The following is a 17,906-nucleotide window of genomic DNA, read 5'->3' on the forward strand; positions in this document are numbered from 1 at the left end:
GTAAATACTGAGGCACAAAATGTACATTTAAGGGGAGAGGGAGCAAAGGAACACAGGTTTGAGAATTTCCCCTTGTTCTGCTCTCCGTGTGATAATATTATAGAGCTATAGAGTCATACAGCACGGAAACAGACCCTTCAACCCAACCAATCCATGCCCAATATAATCCCAATCTGAACTAATCCATCAAAATCTTTTCTATTCATGTATCTGTCCAAATGTATTTTAAATGTTGTAATTGTACCTGCATCCACCACTTCCTCAGGCAGTTCATTCCACATGCGAATCACCCTGGGTAAAAGGAAATTGCTGCTCATGTCTTTTTTAAAACTGTCTCCTCTCACCTTAAAAAAATGCCCCCTCCTCTCGACATCCCCCATCCTAGGGAAAAGACAACTACCATTAACTCTATCTGTACCTCTCATTACTTTATAAACTCCTATCGGGTTGCTTCTCAACCTCCTACACTCCAGTGAAAACGGTCCAAGCCTTTCTGTGTAACGCAAACCTTCCATCCCCAGCAACATCGAGGTAAATCTCTTCTGAATCTGATTCAGCTTGATAATATCCTTTCTATAAATACTAGGTCCAAGTAATTCACATTATATCAACAGGGAGATAAAACAAATATCAGTTGTAACAGAAAATATAATTTTCCACATAACTGCAACAAATCCATGAATGTGAGCTCACTTCATCCGTTCCACAGTCAGAAAGCTTAATGAAACAATGGTCTGAATCAATCTTCCATCCAGTCTCTGTTCTGTAGCATTTTGCGTTATATTACACGTGCAGTAAAATAAAATGTAAAAATGTCTAGTAAAAAATACATGCATTTGAACTCATGCAGAATATGAAAAAAAGGCTACTGTCCAATGCAAAGACACCTATTGTGCCTTGATCAGAGAACTGTGATCAACACAATACCTGACCATGCAGAAATTGTTGTTGTGTCGCCATAGTCTTAGCAGACCATTGGAGCTGCTCTCTTATTAGAGAGAAGTGACTGGTGGTGATTTAACCTGAGGACCACCATACCTCAGACGATGGAAGAGGTTGAGAAGGAGAGTCCTTCATGGTAACCTCAAACCAGTGATGGGAATTGAACCCATGATGTTGGCATCACACCATCCTGTAACCCAACAATCCAGCCAACTGACCTAAACCGATTCCATGTGCAGAAGTGCCTTGAACAGAAAAGAAAACTTCCAGTAACCTGCATTTTAAATGTTGCTTATGATGACTGTAGAAACATGGGAAATTTAGGGCACAAAACAGGCCACTTGGTTCATTCAATCTGCTGGCTGAAAGAGCTATCCAGCCTAATCACACTTTCCAGCTCTTGATCTATACCCTTTTATAAGCTATGTCACATTTTGTACTTCTTAAAGTATTTCTTAAATGTAAGGGTTTTTGCCTTTACCAATCTCCAAGCAATAAGTTCCAAAGTTCCACAACACTCACCGAAATAAATCTTCTCTGCATCTTGTAAATTTAAAATGATGTGCTCTGATTATAACCTCTCTGCAAAAGAGAATTAGGACCCTATAATTTTATAGTTCTCAATTACAAGTTCTCTCTCCTCTTTGTCTTCAGCTGTAGGGTGACCACCTCTTTGAGCATGCTCCCCATACCTCAGCCTCAGCAGTGGGCTGCAATAAATAGAGCAAATACTCAACCTGTGAAACCCAGAGCTTGAGCTCCTCCAGCTGCCATCTCCTACACATACTAAGCAACGAGTTCTCCATGGTTCATCTCGCATAATTGATTAGAACAAGTTATCCTGCCATGCAAATTTTTTTTTAAAAAATGGAAGAATTGCAGATACAGATTTGGAAATCAGAAACAAAAACAAATTGCTGGAAAAACTCAGCAGGTCTGGCAGCATCAGAACTGATGTTCTGAAGAAGGGTCACTGGACCCAAATGTTAACTCTGATTTCTCTCCACAGACGCTGCCAGACCTGCAGAGATTTCCAGGAATTTCTATTTCTGTGCCCTGCTATGCCCCTTTTATTAAACTAGCCAACGTTGTTAGTTTAACCCATCGCTTACCCTAGAAAGAAACGAAAAGTACCATTATTTAACCCAATTGCCTGCTGACCCCTGACATTGTGGGCGGCACGGTGGCACAGTGGTTAGCACTGCTGCCTCACAGCACCAGAGACCCGGGTTCAATTCCCGCCTCAGGCGACTGACTGTGTGGAGTTTGCACGTTCTCCCCGTGTCTGCATGGGTTTCCTCCGGGTGCTCCGGTTTCCTCCCACAGTCCAAAGATGTGCAGGTCAGGTGTTAGGTAAGGGGTAAATGTAGGGGAATGGGTGGGTTGCGCTTCGGCGGGTCGGTGTGGACGTGTTGGGCCAAAGGGCCTGTTTCCACACTGTAAGTAATCTAATCTAATCGTTCCTTGGTTGTGTTAATATGTACCAGCACCTGTGCTCAGTTCGGAGTTTGCTCTGTTTATACTTAGCTTACAAGTTTCAATCACTACTTGATCTGGTTCAAGTTATAGATAAATTAACTGAAATGTTTACCTGCTGCATAAACCATAAAATTGCAGCAAAAGGAAGCACCGTCTTTCTGTACTTCTGCTAAATTTCCACAGGCAGCAAATTCTCAAGTTCTGTATTGTTTACAATGCATGTCTTGCCACCAACCAAGGTATATTTTTGTTAGCCTTTTGAGTAATATACAAATTGCAGCTACAGATAGAGCTTTTTCGCTCACAGTAATTCACAGCCATAATGGCTGATCATTTAATCCTCAACTCCACTATTCTGCCTTTTCCTTGTAACCTTTGATTCCTCTAGTGATTAGACATCTTATCAATCGATCGCACCCATGAATATGGTTGAACCAACTTCTGTAGCTTTTGTGGCAGAAAATTCCACCATCTGAGAGAAGAAATTCTTCTTTATATATGTCTTAAATTGATGTTCCCTTACTCAGAGATATGCCCACTGATTCCAGACTCTCCCACAAAGGAAACAACCCTTTCACATCTACGCTGTCAAGCCTCCTAAGAATGTTATATATACCAATTGGATCACCTCTCACTTTGCTAAACTCCAATGAATACAGCCCAATCTACTCCACCTTTCCTTGTAAGAGAGTCCTTCTATACCCAGTATCAACATAGGAAGCCTTCTCATGGAGTATTTCCAACACCAGTATGTCATTCCTTAGTTAAGAAAGCCAAACTGCACAAAAAAATTCTCGGTAAGGTTTAACTAGTGCCTTGTAGAGTTTAAGCAAAATCTCTCTACTTTTATTCTCCATTCCCTTTGAAATAAAAGGGAATGTTCCATTTCCCACTCCTAATACCTGCTGACCTTACATGCTAGCTTTTTATGTGATTAATTCTCAAGGAATCCCAAATCCCTTTCTGCTGCAGCTTTCTGGGACTTTTTTTAAATGTTATTTAGCTACTCTACTCTTCCTGCCAAAATTTATAACCTCACATTTTCCCAGTTTACATTCCACTTGTCAAGTTTTTACATTCAGCTGATTGTATCCTCACCACTACAGCCATTTTTCTACAATCTGCAAATTTGACTCTAATTTATTCACTTTACTCATCCAAGTCATTATATTGTAAATAATTATTGTAAATAAGCTCTAAGCGCTGGTGACACTTCATAAGTTACAGATTGCCAATCTGAAAATTACCTGTTATCTCAATCCTCTTCCAATATCCCAATATTCTATTAGTTAGCCAATCCTCTATCCATGCTTTATATACTACCTCCAACTTCATACGCTTGGATAGCTGCTGAACACTTCAATTCCATGGGCAGTTTCTGTTAAATTAATTTGGAACAATTCATGGAATCAATTCATTGTGGGCGGCACGGTGGCACAGTGGTTAGCACTGCTGCCTCACAGCGCCTGAGACCCGGGTTCAGTTCCCGACTCAGGCGACTGACTGTGTGGAGTTTGCACGTTCTCCCCGTGTCTGTGTGGGTTTCCTCCGGGTGCTCCGGTTTCCTCCCACAGTCCAAAGATGTGCGGGTCAGGTGAATTGGCTATGCTAAATTGCCCGTAGTGTTAGGTAGGGGGTAAATGTAGGGATATGGGTGGGTTGCGCTTCGGCGGGTCGGTGTGGACTTGTTGGGCCGAAGGGCCTGTTTCCACACTGTAAGTAATCTAATCTAATCTAATTTCAGTAATCTAATCAATCTCTTTATTAGCATGAAAGTAGATAAGCAATGCTAAATAGTACGTTATGTTCTGCACGTATAGTCAAACATTTAAACTTGCATACTGTCTGTTACCATTAGATTTTTAAAAACCGTTCTCAAAGGGTGATGCTGCAGTTTTGAAGAATATTTGCCCTGCTTTCCATTTTGAGTTACTTTAGGATGAGAGGCAAGTGGTATCAAACATGAGCTCTATTGGTTGGCATACAAGTCCCCCAATTCCTTTCTGTCTCCAAGCTATTTCTGAGGAGATGGATTTGGGGTGACCAGAGCTACCTGCCCATGCGGGGTCATCAATTGAGATTATTTGAAAGGGTGATCTGAATTAGACCAAGGTAGATGTGTAGTCAGATTTCTCCACAAAAGTGATCCCACATTTTGGTGTAGCTGCTATATCTATTTTTAATTTAAAGACTTTACAACATTGGAGAGAAGTCACTTCCATTTTGAACTACACTGTCTCTAACTTGCCTTTGATCACAACCTTTTGCTCCTCTCAAGTTGGAAGATCTCTGACGTGTCAATGTATGGGTTTGGCCTTGGATACTATCAGAGCTGAAAATGTGTTGCTGGTTAAAGCACAGCAGGTCAGGCAGCATCCAAGGAACATCCTTTTCCTGTTCCTTGGATGCTGCCTGACCTGCTGAGCTTTAACCAGCAACACATTTTCAGCTCTGATCTCCAGCATCTGCAGACCTCACTTTTTACTTGGATACTATCAGCTCCTCTGTTTCCCCATCAATAAAGGGAAAATTCAGCCCCTTCTTTTTCAGCTGCATTTAATCTTGTCCAATATCCATAAAACCATAGTTGATGGTGTATACAACTGACACACCATTGATTTTTCATGATATCATAAAATCCCTACAGTGTGGAAACAGGCCCTTTGGCCCAACAAGTCCAAACCAGCCCTCCGAAGGTAACCCATCCAGACCCATTTCCCTCCCCTATTATCCTATATTTACTTTGACGAATGCACCTAACCTACACAATCCTGAACACTATGGGCAAAAGTAGCATGGCCAATTCTCCTACCTGCACCTCTTTGGATTGTGGGAGGAAACCGGAGCACCTGGAGGATACCCACACAGACACGGGGAGAATGTGCAAACTCCACACAGTCACCTGAGGCTAGAATTGCATCCGGCTCAAGGCACTGAGGCATCAGGGCTATACGCTGAGCCACTGCACCCCCTAAATGATCTTCCCTTCCACCAAAGAATTATCTGGCATTTGGTCAACATCTCCCTGCAATAACCCATGTATGGAAAGGCAAGGACAAACATTCACATCAGGTATATCTGGAGCAGTCAGTCATAATATCCTCCCATTAAATATCAATTTGCTGTAGATGATCCTAACAAAAAGTTAAGTCCTGAACTTTGACTAAATGACATATTGTCAGCAGACAAATCATTTATTATTTTGCACACTTTTTCATTTAAAGTCCACAATCTAAATAAATTCCAAGTGATATGCTTTCCTCTTGCACTTTAAAGGCATTATTTTCAGCTGGGACAAAACTGAGGTATAAATTTGATTTACTTTGTTAGCATTTTAAATGTTTATTAATTCAGCATCCTCTCTGCCTGCCCACTTTCGCAGCACCTTCGCTATTGAATCAGAAATCACAGTTAGAGGATAAAATACAGACACAAATAACCTTCCCCTTCAGTTGTTATATTTTAGTGCATAATCCCACAATATGGGTCATTTTCCCTTGATGGCTGTGCCAGTCACTTGAAAGAAGAGCATCTGATTCACTTCAATGCTCTTTCCCCACAGTCCTCAAAATTTCCACTGTTAGATAAACATTAGATTCTCCCCTGAAAAATCACTAATGGGAGTCTCCTTCCACCACCCTTTCCGGTACAGTCAGATTATAGATTTTTTTTTAAAGAAAAATAAGTCTTGCAGCTTTATTGCCAATGGTCTTAAATCTGTGCCCTTTGAATACTAACCCTCCTACATTGTTGGTATATTTAAAGTAATTCCAATTGTTAATTTGTATATTTACCATTTGTAGTCTTTCTTCCATTGGTCACTTCTTCAGTTAACTACCTTAGAGAGAGAAAAAAAATCAAGATACCCATGTAGGAGAAGATATTTATCTCACAGCCTAACTGAACCCAGAAAGTAAAAACTGCTACTCTAGAATGATATACTGTGTGAGAATGTGTTTGAAAAGTGGACAGAGTCTCAATGACACTTGAAGAATGATGTTGGATATAATTTTTCCAGTGATGTTTGCTATCAGCGGCAATGTGATTTCACTACTGGTCATATATTAAAGAGGTCAATTAATGTAGTCATGATTTGGAGATGCCGGTGTTGTACTGGGGTGTACAAAGTTAAAAATCACACAACACCAGGTTATAATCCTACAGGTTTAATTGGAAACACAGTAGCTTTTGGAATGCCACTCCATCAGCTGATTGTGGACAATTAATCAATTAATGTAGTTCTTTTACAAACCTTTGGTATCATTATTTCATAGGGGTCAGTGGATGGTTGCACAGGCTTACTTAAGGGTGCTTAAATAACATTAAAATTATGGAGAGAAGGACAGAATACGAATAGATTTTTTTGGTCCCTTAATTCAATCACCCTTGATGCATGTACACAAATCTGGGATTTACGGGAAAGTAACATTGGTCTTGCTCATTGTCAGATTACTTTAGGAGTTCCATCATGTGTCAGTACTCTCAAAAGCTTGTTCATCAATAGCACAGAAGATGGGAGGTGGCAACAATTATCCACTGAACTGAAATTCAGCAGAGACAGATCAGGAGAAAGAAGAACAACAGGAGAGAAAAGTGATTTTTAAATTATTTTACGACTGCCACACTACGATGGTCAGTAGTTTTAAATGTGCATCCTGTTATCTTCCATAATCTCTCCTCGAAGATTATGATGTGCTAATTCAAACTATTGAGCAACAGCAAAAATAATTTTAGAATGCAACTATTCAACCAATTTAATGGTATCTCAGTCCAAGATATGCAGTCATTAATAACATTGCCTATAGTTAGGCTGATGTGATTAATGCTACATTAAAATAGAGCATGCATTTACAAGCTGTATCACTCCATACATCGTCACATAGGAAAATTAATTTCAATGAAATGTTTTTGATTACACTATGGGTAATTTTCTATACAGAAGCTGTGAACATATGTATTAAACACAAATTTTCTTTATCAAAGACAAAATAATTGTATATTTATTGCTGGCTCAATGTTATAGTGTGTTTTAAGATGTGTACTAGATTTTTTAACCACCGAACATTTTTAAAATAAAAATTATATTTGTAAACTGGTTTGTACGTGTTCAGTATTTCACATTTCAATTTATAAGAGGAAATCATTTTGCATTACTATACCAATGGTTCAAGGGCTCATTTCTTTCATCAGCCACTATAGAGGATCAGTTAGAAGGGAGAATACGTAATAAACACTGATCGGCAGAAGGTGCATAACTATTGGGCTGAATGGCTTGGTTCTTCTAAGCAGCTACTTTGTTATACTACCTTAGTGCATCCCTTTAATCAACAAAATCTTCTCCAACATGATTTGTGCCCTGCCACAACATACATAATGATTAATGAACTTTAATACAACCATGTTCCTAACTTTTGCCTCAGCATCCTTCCTGGACCTTGGTAGCATTATGAGTTTGCTCATTCACCCTGCAGCTCCTACTCTCATCTTTGCAAGCTGGAAGAATCTTAAAACAGTTGATCAATTCACTGAGGCCCCTGTAACTCTACCTTCTTCATCCTGTTGTCTGATCAGTCAAACCTGCTTGTTCTTGGCTAATAACCAGACTTGCTATGCTCATGCGAACCTTAATCAAAGTAATGAGACTGCCTTCTGGAACCGCATGTCTAAGTAACCTACTGCTCTTCCATCATCCCCAATCCAATGTATTGCACCATCTGCAACTGAAACTGCAGCTCACTGACTCAAGATAAAGATTGTCATTCATGGTTGTTACGGTTTGAGAATGTTGTCCACAAGCTCCCACATGCTTCAGCCATAAACTGTTATCTTTGCTGTGTTTGAATTAATCAAATAATTTATAAACATTCAATAAAATGTCCCTCCTCGCTACCACTAACTACATGAATTTTAACTTAATACAATAGAATTTCATCACTTAACCATGCCATGCTATTTTCCTTCTGCTGGTGACCCTTAAGAACGAATGAGATAGCCATTTGAGGACTATTTCTAACTCAGAATCCGTACAATCCTTATAGAGGCAATTATCAAATCTCACAAAACCTCCGAAGAGCATTCCACCCATACCCATTTCTCCACACTATCCCCACATGAAACATGTCTAATCCATCTAGGTTACACATCCCTGAGCACTACAGGGCAATTTAGCACAGCCAATCCTCCAAACCTATACATCTTTGGGCAGTGGGAGGAAACCAGAGCACCCAACAGAAACCCATGCAGACACAGGGAGAACACGCAAACTCCAATTCAAACAGTTGCCCAAGGTTGGAATTGAATCTGGGTTCCTGATGCAGAGACAGCAGTGCTAACCAGTGTTACCCATAGCTTTTTACACATACTCCTGAAAAGTGTTAATTCACTCACCAAACAACTTACACTTTCCTGTGATATTATTTTGTTTGCACTCTGTTTCAATTCAGGGCACTCATACATTTCTCAATCTTTCTCCCCAAAGGTGCGTGCCACACTTTCTGGTCTTTGTTCCTCCCAGGAATTGATGACACAAGCCTCTCAAGGTACCAAAATCCACACCACGCCATCAGCCCCCCCACTTCCCCACAGTCAACATGCTGAATGCTTCAAACCTTTGGCATGATAAATATTGGACATTTCAGAGACCAATTATACCATTACCCTATTTTTTGGATCTTTATTTCCAGATGGTACAAGTGAGGTGCTTAACTGGTCAACTTCTCATTATCCAAGAAGAACACATCATACATCATGTGTTCCAATGAGACTTCATAGGTCTGAAAATGAATTTTAATTTAAACACAAGGATAGCTGGGAGGGGGAAGTGCTTTTAAAACATTTGCCAGATGACTCCAGAATCCTAGACACTGAAGATATCTCATGCGCGATAACCAGTGTGTGCATTAGTTTGTAGGTTAGGTTTTACATTTACAGAAAGGAAGCATGTAACCACTTAACTTGTTAATACTTTCTGCAATCTAACCCACTGGTAAACCTTAATAAGAAAAACTACTAAGTGTTGAAAATGAATAGTTTATTAGGGATTTCCATAACTCTTCGAATAAATCATCCTTCATGAATCATAGAAGTAAGCCCATTGTGCTAATATGGAACATCATCAACAGCACAATCATTTAAAGACTTGGGCACTGTCATCAAAACATGGGGCAATATTCCGGTGGATCTCCCATTCTTGTTATAAAGATATCCAACCTGGACTTGGACACCAGTTATTTCCAGAGGCAGTTACACATGATAAGATACATATATATTTATGAACAACTAATCTTTCAAGGCAATGGAAATATATCTTGACATAGAGAAGTAATATTTCAAAAGTGAAGAGGGTAATTGTTTCAGCATCCTGCTCTCAGAACAGAATTTTGTCCTTGTACTAACAAGCAGCTCAAAATTACTCAGTCTTTTAAACTAATCAAATAACTGTGGTGTGAGTCTGTCAAAGTGTAAATCAGCATTTACGATACTTAAACAGTATTTACTAAAATTATATGAAATGGTTTTGGGAACAATTGTACAGTCAGCAAAACAGTTGAAAAACAGTTCAGCACATTATTTCTGTAAATTAAGAATGATGTTACATTTCCATTGTACTTTTTTTTATATTAACATCAATGTCCCAAAGTGCTTGAAAGACAACTTGTGTACTGTTGCTAAGAATATTTAGAAGGAAACATCACACTGTTGCGTGGAGTGCTCTTCTGAGGTTGGGGCTGAGATGTGTAGAAGGTCAGTTACTGTGCAACAGGCTGTTCTATTATCTGAGAGTGCCTGATGTTGATGCTAGATACTCAAAAAGGGAAACACTTCTATTCACCAGAATCATCACTGCTCAATTAATGAGTATAGAAGCAATAACAAATTTAAAAAATACTCAATAGTACAGATGTCGAATATTGCTGGAAGAGAGACTGTGAAATTTTTGTCTTGCATTCAAGGCAAATTCAAGAATGGCAGTTCAACTCTCAGACTTTGTGGTGGAGAAATGAACAGGAACGAGGATCTCCATTCTGGAGGTAAATCAGAAAAGGTGCAAAGCTTGACCATATTCCTTTTGTTTGCAGAGAACGGATACCTGAGTATGAATGTATTTTGCTTCTAGAGAACATAAAACAAGCCATCTTATGAATTTAACTGATTATCTTAAGTTGATTGTTACTGTAGCTACTAGTGCATTCAGGTTTGCTCCGTGGGGGTGACACACCCGTGAAGTTACACCTAAAAACAGACACTTCATTTTGGACTTTGCAAGTCTGGGGTGGTTCAGTACAGCCTGTAGGAGTATGGTTGATTCAATCATCCAGTCATTGGGACACAGGGCCGACACACCTAGTATCTCATAGGCACAAATTCATTCACAATATTGCTCAATTGTGTAATTATAGAATGTCTGTTTCGACTTACTGCAACACCAGAGTTAAAAATACCACTCAGCTTTTCACTGCATAGCAAGAATGTAAAAAGTTAGTTACGTTGCCTTTCCATGGTAAGTTAAGGTAGACTGGACATTTTTTTCAGTACTGAGGCCAACAGCCTCTGGCTCACTTGAAAGTTGTGCACTAAAGGTTTATCATTATATTCTAGCTTAATTTTTATATGCTCCATTTCTGAATCAAGCTTTTTAGATAATCAAATGGCTATGGCCATATTTACAAGATTCTGTATCAGTGGTGCTGGAAGAGCACAACAGTTCAAGCAGCATCCAATATTGACAAGATGGCTGGTAAGGCTAATTTTGTACAATATGAAATTCTGCAAATTCCAATCCATATGGTGGCCCATGAAATTAGAGTTTTGGTACACAGCAGTGTGGAAATCATCTCTCAACTAGCATATCAAAGAGGGAGAGTTTATGCTCTAATACAACTTTCAATTGGAGTAAGGATGGACTGCATTAAAGTATGAAGGGAAATTTTCAAATGCAGTTTATTGTTAATACTTCATTTATAATTGGGACATGAGCCCAAGATAGGTGGTTAAGGTTCACTCCGTCACAAGAAACACATGGAAACATTCATTAAAAAAAATTCTGAGCAGTTTTCTCTTTTTACCAATAGCAAACGTTCTGTGGTAATTTAATGTCACGTAGAGCCCAAATCAAAGCTAAACATCCTTTCCCAACATGATCGCTGACAGGTTTTGAAAAAAAAACTTTAAGAAATTACAAACACAATATTTTTAATTAAATAGAAGCACTGAATAAATACATTACTTGAGAAATTATTTTCCTTAACTACTTTTAAGGATCAGTTGTTATGCAAGCTCCTCAGTTTCACTCTCTGTGTTAAGGTGCGCTATTCCCAGTCTGTACAAGCTATCTCGTATCACCACCTCTCCAGGTTGACAGCTCTGCAACACTTCACTGATTTGTTGGTTTACAATGTCTCTGCTGGTGAGGAAGTCAACCAAACGATTATATAGAAAATAGTATGTAGCATTTTCAAAAGTGATGGACTTTTGCCGCACATTTTGCACCTTGCTGTCTGGAATAGATTCGAGTACATCACTGTATGGTTCTAGTTCACTGCAAAGACTGATAGAGTGGTGTCCTGCTGTTGTGTTCTTTCCTGTGCTCTGGTCTTTATCATGGTACACAATTCTGCGAGCATTAGACTTGGTGATAGGATGTTGAATGTTATTCTCTGTTAGCAATACATCCATAGCATAGTGTTGATCAAGTAGCTCTTGACAGGACACACGCTGGAAAAGGAATCCAATATTAGGTCCAATAGCAGAATATTCACCAATGGGCTCTGATATGTCTACTTCATTATCTACTACTTTATAAAAAGCAGAATATAAGAAGACATATAAGTAGAATAAAAATGGAATTATTCAGGTGGGTAGTTGGGAACTGATTAGCAATGTTAGTTTGCAATACTGCTTTGTGGATCTAAAACCTGAACTGTCGAATGAGTGGCCTTCTACTGTTCCTTGTTTCTATCAATATTTTCACAAAATGCTATATTCTTGCAAAGAATAGAAAAATATGGAAATATATTGGTACTGCAATCTTCTCAGTGTCCAAGACAATCAATGCCAAAAATTGAAGAAAGAACAGACAGAAACTCAAATAAGCTCATGTTTACATTGTGTCTCTAATATCCTCTGGAGATTTCAAAGCATACAATTTTTTTTCAAACAGAGTCATGAAGGAAAATATGTTAACGATTTAAATTGTTGATCTTGGTTCAATGGTATCAAATCTTGCTTGAGTCAGTTCAAATTGCACCCTAAATATCAACATATAAAATCTCATCAATGTGGTGGAGGGAATGTTGCACTGTTGGAGAGGAATGTCTTTCAAATATTAAACCAGAGCTCCAAAAGCCCCTTCAGTAAAAAGACTGCAAATAATTCCCTGAAGAAGTGACTGAAAGAGATGGGTTTAACGGATTTAAAGGAGGGCCTTTAGTGTGAAAACTTAAGAACATTCAACTTAAATGCAATTGTTACTAGTAGGTTGAAGGAATGAGATAATCATAAAGAGTAGGTTGTGACCAAAGAGATTAAATTGATGAATTGAGTTAGATATTGAAAAAGAAAAAAAAACAACAATGTATGTTAAAAATAAGCCATAGTTCATACTAACTAGCTGACAAATGCAATGCAAAAGCAGGTGGTATTTTTAGTTTAGAAACAACTTAAATGCAGATTATAAAAAGAATTAAACAAAAATAATCCATTAGCTTTCAGGCAATGTGTACATAAAATACATTAAATTTCAGACGATGCACTAATACAAAAATACAATACAAACCTTTGGTGCTTCCAGTGGATCTGAAAAACAGCCTTGTTTATGTCCCCACATTTGTCCAGCAATTTCAGGATACCGCACATCTGCATTTAATGCAACATGTGGAGCCATGTCAACCACATACACTGGAGGCCAATAGCGCGAAGATACCAGCAGGTCAACATGGTCACGTGCAGACTCGCTTCTCACAAGGTACTTAGATCCACAAACAACCTGATCACAAAATTTGACAAATTTATTTTGCATGAATTGACTGACAACGATGCTTGATTCAGCAATTTGAAAGACTGAATTTAAAAAATTGAAGGACCTGCACCTTTTACAACCTCAAGGTACCCAAAGCAGAGTAACTGTGGGCGGCACGGTGGCACAGTGGTTAGCACTGCTGCCTCACAGCGCCTGAGACCTGGGTTCAATTCCCGACTCAGGCGACTGACTGTGTGGAGTTTGCACGTTCTCCCCATGTCTGCGTGGGTTTCCTCCGGGTGCTCCGGTTTCCTCCCACAGTCCAAAGATGTGTGAGTCAGGTGAATTGGCCCTGCTAAATTGCCTGTAGTGTTAGGTAAGGGGTAATGTAAGGGTATGGGTGGGTTGTGCTTCGGCGGGTCGGTGTGGACTTGTTGGGCCGAAGGGCCTGTTTCCACACTGTAAGTAATCTAATCTAATCAGTTCATGAAGTTCTACTGAATTGCAGGCACTGATGTACAGAAACGAAACATCTATTTTTAAACATTTAAAAAAAAAGGGAAACAGCAGCTTAATAATGTCATTGGACTGCAACCCAAAGGACCAGGTTAATGCTGTAGATGAATGGATTCAAACCCCTCCACGGCAGCTGATGAAATCTGAATTCAATTAATAGATCTAGATTATAAAGCTAGTATTAGTGATGGTAGCAATTGCTAACTGTAAAAACACATGGGTTCTCTAATGTCCCGTCGGGTAGAAAATCTTCCATCCAGAGCAGGTCTAGCCCAAGTATGATTCCAGACCCAAAGGAATGTAGCTGTCTCTTAACTGCTTCCTTTAATGGTACAGAAAGTCACCGATTCAAAGGGCAATTAGGATGGGAAACAAATGCTGACTGCTATTATCTGTTTTAGTAATGTTGGCTGGAGGGTGAATGTTGGCCAGTATACCAAAGACTCCCCTAATATCAGAAGCTCTTAAGTTGTCAGTTACACTGGAGGACTAGAACACAAAATTTAAATTGAAACACCACAGTTGTAGTTATTTGAAATTACATTCAAAGTGTGAAACCTAATGCCGTTGACCTAAACAAATGGGTGTCAAAAAGAATTCTTTACTCGACTTGAACACCACCAGGGAGTTCTCCAAATCTCCTGGTCAACATCTACTCTTCAACGCAAATCATTAAAATATTGACCCGAATTTTGCCATTTTTGAAAGCTTGCTGTTTGCAAACTGACTGTCACCTGTGCTTATAATAATTAATTTTAACGTATTGGCTGTGAACGGTTTGAAAATATCCTGTAGATATGAAAGGCACTATATAAATGCAAGTATGTTATCTCTATCATAAAAGGAAAAAGAACAATGTAAGTTAAAAGTGACAATGCAGAAAAATAATTCTCTGTAACACTCAATTAGGTTTGCATGTGAAGAACAGGCTTTAATAGTCCCTTATTGTAGGTGCTTGAATCCAATTCTATTTCTACAAGATAAATAAGATAAGGTTCCCACTGTGTTAAAAGGAAGCTTTAATATAAATTTTATTGAAATAAATCAATCAAAGTAAGGCCAAAATAAGAGGACTTTTGATTATCACTTTGTGGCTACAGGACTAAAATAGGAGTTCCCTGAGGTACTTAGCCCAAAGAAGCTCAGATATGAGAAGAAACTTTAAAGAAAATAGCTCCGGTCTCAAGCAAGTGATATTATCAAGCCATCCTCCAACTTGCTTGGGCTTTTTGAAGTACATACAATTAAATTAGGTTTCTATAAGGTGGCAGCAGACTTACAGAATAATCTTACTAGCTTCTGCAAGGTGGGAACATGCCAGGGAGGCTCAGGGAAAAACTGGTCCTCATTGATGTAGCCTCTGCTGCAGATACATCCAGTAGGATAAAAATCATCAGGGCCATACTGACTGTCAAGTTGAATCTATCATTCAAGTTGGTCAAGGCTGATCTGCATCTCAAATCTATTTATCAGTCTTTTATCCATTTAACGATATTTTTACCCAAACAGAAAATGCTCTCAAATTTCAACTGGTGCAGCATTTTACAGCATTTGTTGCAACTGCCTTCAGTTTTGAACTCCACCTTCCAAGAGACAATAGCCAACAGTTCATCAGAATTTTGAAAAATATTGATTCATTTTTTAGTAATTGATATAAATTCCTTTGCTTGCTCGAGCTCCAAGTCTCTCAAAATCAAGTAAATATCCTGATTTTTCTAAAGAATATGATAGTGCCAGTGACATATGCAAGGAGCTCTTCAAAGCACACTCAGTCCTTAAGACTGCTATTCTATCATTTGCTTGGTTTGTTTGAAAACATTTAGACTCTTCCTTCTATTCCATTTCCCAATGTACACTTTCAGGACTTTGTCATTTTTTTTAAAAGAAAAAAGCTCACGATATTATTCGGCTGCCCAGTTCTGATTTCTAAATGGGGTTCTGTAAAAGTGGCCGGGATGATATACCCTCAATCGATCGTTACTGTGAAACAGGGTGACTTTAGACTTCATTAACCAAGCATTTCCACTGACCTGAATGGTACACACATACTGTCAAAGAAGCCATTGTGATTTCAATTAAACTCAGTCGTACCAAAACATTTCTTTGCATTTGTATTTTAAATGCTGGAATTACAATCATTGAAGAAAAAAAATGTCTTTTTAATAAAAGCAAATTCCCACATAAGGCAGTCACATAGTGTTCCATTAATATCCTACACAGTTTAAATGGAGCAGACCTAGACTGTTGGGTTGTTGAGCTAAATTTAGCCTGAAATTTAGATTACAATTCAGTTGCCTTTTACTCGTTGCATTATGCATAATTAGATGTGGCTAATGCATCATAGCAAAGAGCAAAGCAACACCCTGATAATGCAATGTAAATCATTTCCCTAGTCTCAGCTGTCTCAGAAACGCTCTTTAACAACTACAGTATGGACTTCATTAAGGCAGAATGAAAGGAAATACTGTGAAAGCCGTCCAGTGCCACTCCCAATTAACTCCCCAAAGAAACTCAATATTGTGTCAAGGTAAGGAAATGGTATTTGGACTAACCAAGAAAAGGAGAAGTTCAGACAGCATTTTGTGGAAATCTTGTGGAAAAGCAAAATACTGCAGATGCTGAAAACTTGAAATAAATATAGGTGTTGGAAATAATCAGTAAGTAGGGCAGCATCTGTGGAGAGAGACCTATATTTCACTACCAGTTTACTGACAAAGGGTGGTAGATACTTGGAACTCACCTCCACAAATGGCAGTGGAGGAAGGATCAGTAGTTCTTTTTAAATCTGAGATAATTATTTTATTAAAGGTTTTAAGAGATATGGGCAGGCAAGTACCTGAAGTTAGGTCACAGATCAGTGGAACAAGCTACGGGGCTGAATAACCTACTTTTATTTCAAGGTCTGCGGGAAATTCAGGCTTATTCCAGATCTCGGTGCAACTAAGTGAAGACAACTCATTTCTCCAGCTGAGAAGAGGGGCAAAGAGAAAATAAAAATCAGTCTGCATTGATGCATTTTTCAGACTAAGTCTAAGAGCAGGACTGGTACAGACGGGAAAGGAGATTACTTGGAATGTTGTGTGTTTCAGCAACGGAGAATTGGAATTAACCTTTAAAATAGGCAAAGAAAATATCGCAAATATCCCACCCTCAAAGTGGGACTAGTTCATTGTAGAGTTAAAGAACTTCCCTCATACTCATGAAATTGCTTCATTAATGTTTAAGACTTCATTTTCAGACTTAAGAAAGTCACTTTTAAATTTATTATGAAATACTACCATATTAAAATGGTTCACAATTTCCCAAAGGATCCTTTACTAATTACCCCTAAAATTGCCTGTTCCTTACTTGGTTCCACAATGTATTGCCATGAGCAAACTGTCCCAACTGCATTTCATGTAATCTTCTTCCAAGTTATGTACCAATTTATGAAAATTAAAGTTCCATATGATCACTTCTTTGTCACTGTTGCTCACATCTCTAATTTCTTGCTTTATAGTCTACAATAATTACAAGGGTTCAATAAATGAATGTCACCAGTGTTTTTGCCCCTATACTTTAACTCAACCCACTGATTTTTTACAGCACCTAGTTTTCATAATTTGTTACATCACCAACACATTTAAGTGCATCTGTGTCTCTCCACCACAAAGAAAAAGGACAATCTTCCATTCTATGCAAAGGCTACTTATTACCTGCAGCACAGACAAGTACAGCTTGAGGTGGTGATGGTTGCAAAGTTCAAAGCTGACAGGTTTAAAATGGAAGAGTGAGTGTTAAATAAAAAGTAATACCTAGAAACTATTTTATTAAGCATATTTCAATTACACAGGAATATTTACTCTTTTCTACACATTCCTTACCTGATGTAGACACAACTTATAAACTTTTCCTCCTGTCACATCACATGGAGGTTGGACCTGTGCAGTTGATCCATCTAGCACATAGGAATATAAAGCGAATAATGAAGAACACAGATGTTCCTGCAAAATATGTATCAGGCAAATATGAC

General features: G+C 38.6%; 2 protein-coding genes across 6 annotated transcripts in view; one reads left to right on the forward strand and one right to left on the reverse strand.

Annotated features, from left to right (window-relative positions):
• The window catches only part of LOC132823457 (vascular endothelial growth factor C-like), an 84,669-nt gene extending 74,159 nt beyond the window's left edge, over positions 1 to 10,510 (forward strand). The window contains exon 7 of the mRNA XM_060837343.1: positions 10,374 to 10,510. Within this exon, the coding sequence (XP_060693326.1) occupies positions 10,374 to 10,455 (82 nt within the window). The 3' untranslated portion in view covers positions 10,456 to 10,510. The remainder of the gene's footprint in view (positions 1 to 10,373) is intronic.
• Positions 10,511 to 11,596: 1,086 nt separating this feature from the next.
• The window catches only part of hmgxb3 (HMG box domain containing 3), a 91,516-nt gene continuing 85,206 nt past the window's right edge, over positions 11,597 to 17,906 (reverse strand). For 4 of the 5 annotated variants that reach the window (XM_060837339.1, XM_060837337.1, XM_060837335.1 and 1 more), the window contains 3 exons: positions 17,758 to 17,877; positions 13,196 to 13,405; positions 11,597 to 12,135 (listed from right to left, as the gene is read on the reverse strand). In XM_060837339.1, coding sequence (XP_060693322.1) covers positions 11,689 to 12,135; positions 13,196 to 13,405; positions 17,758 to 17,877 — 777 coding nt within the window. In that variant the 3' untranslated portion in view covers positions 11,597 to 11,688. Of the gene's footprint in view, positions 12,136 to 13,195; positions 13,406 to 17,757; positions 17,878 to 17,906 lie in introns of those variants that run through there. The other variant, XM_060837340.1, reaches the window with a different exon arrangement.

The sequence above is a fragment of the Hemiscyllium ocellatum genome, chromosome 16, assembly GCF_020745735.1.
Source record: "Hemiscyllium ocellatum isolate sHemOce1 chromosome 16, sHemOce1.pat.X.cur, whole genome shotgun sequence".
NCBI lineage: Eukaryota > Metazoa > Chordata > Chondrichthyes > Orectolobiformes > Hemiscylliidae > Hemiscyllium > Hemiscyllium ocellatum.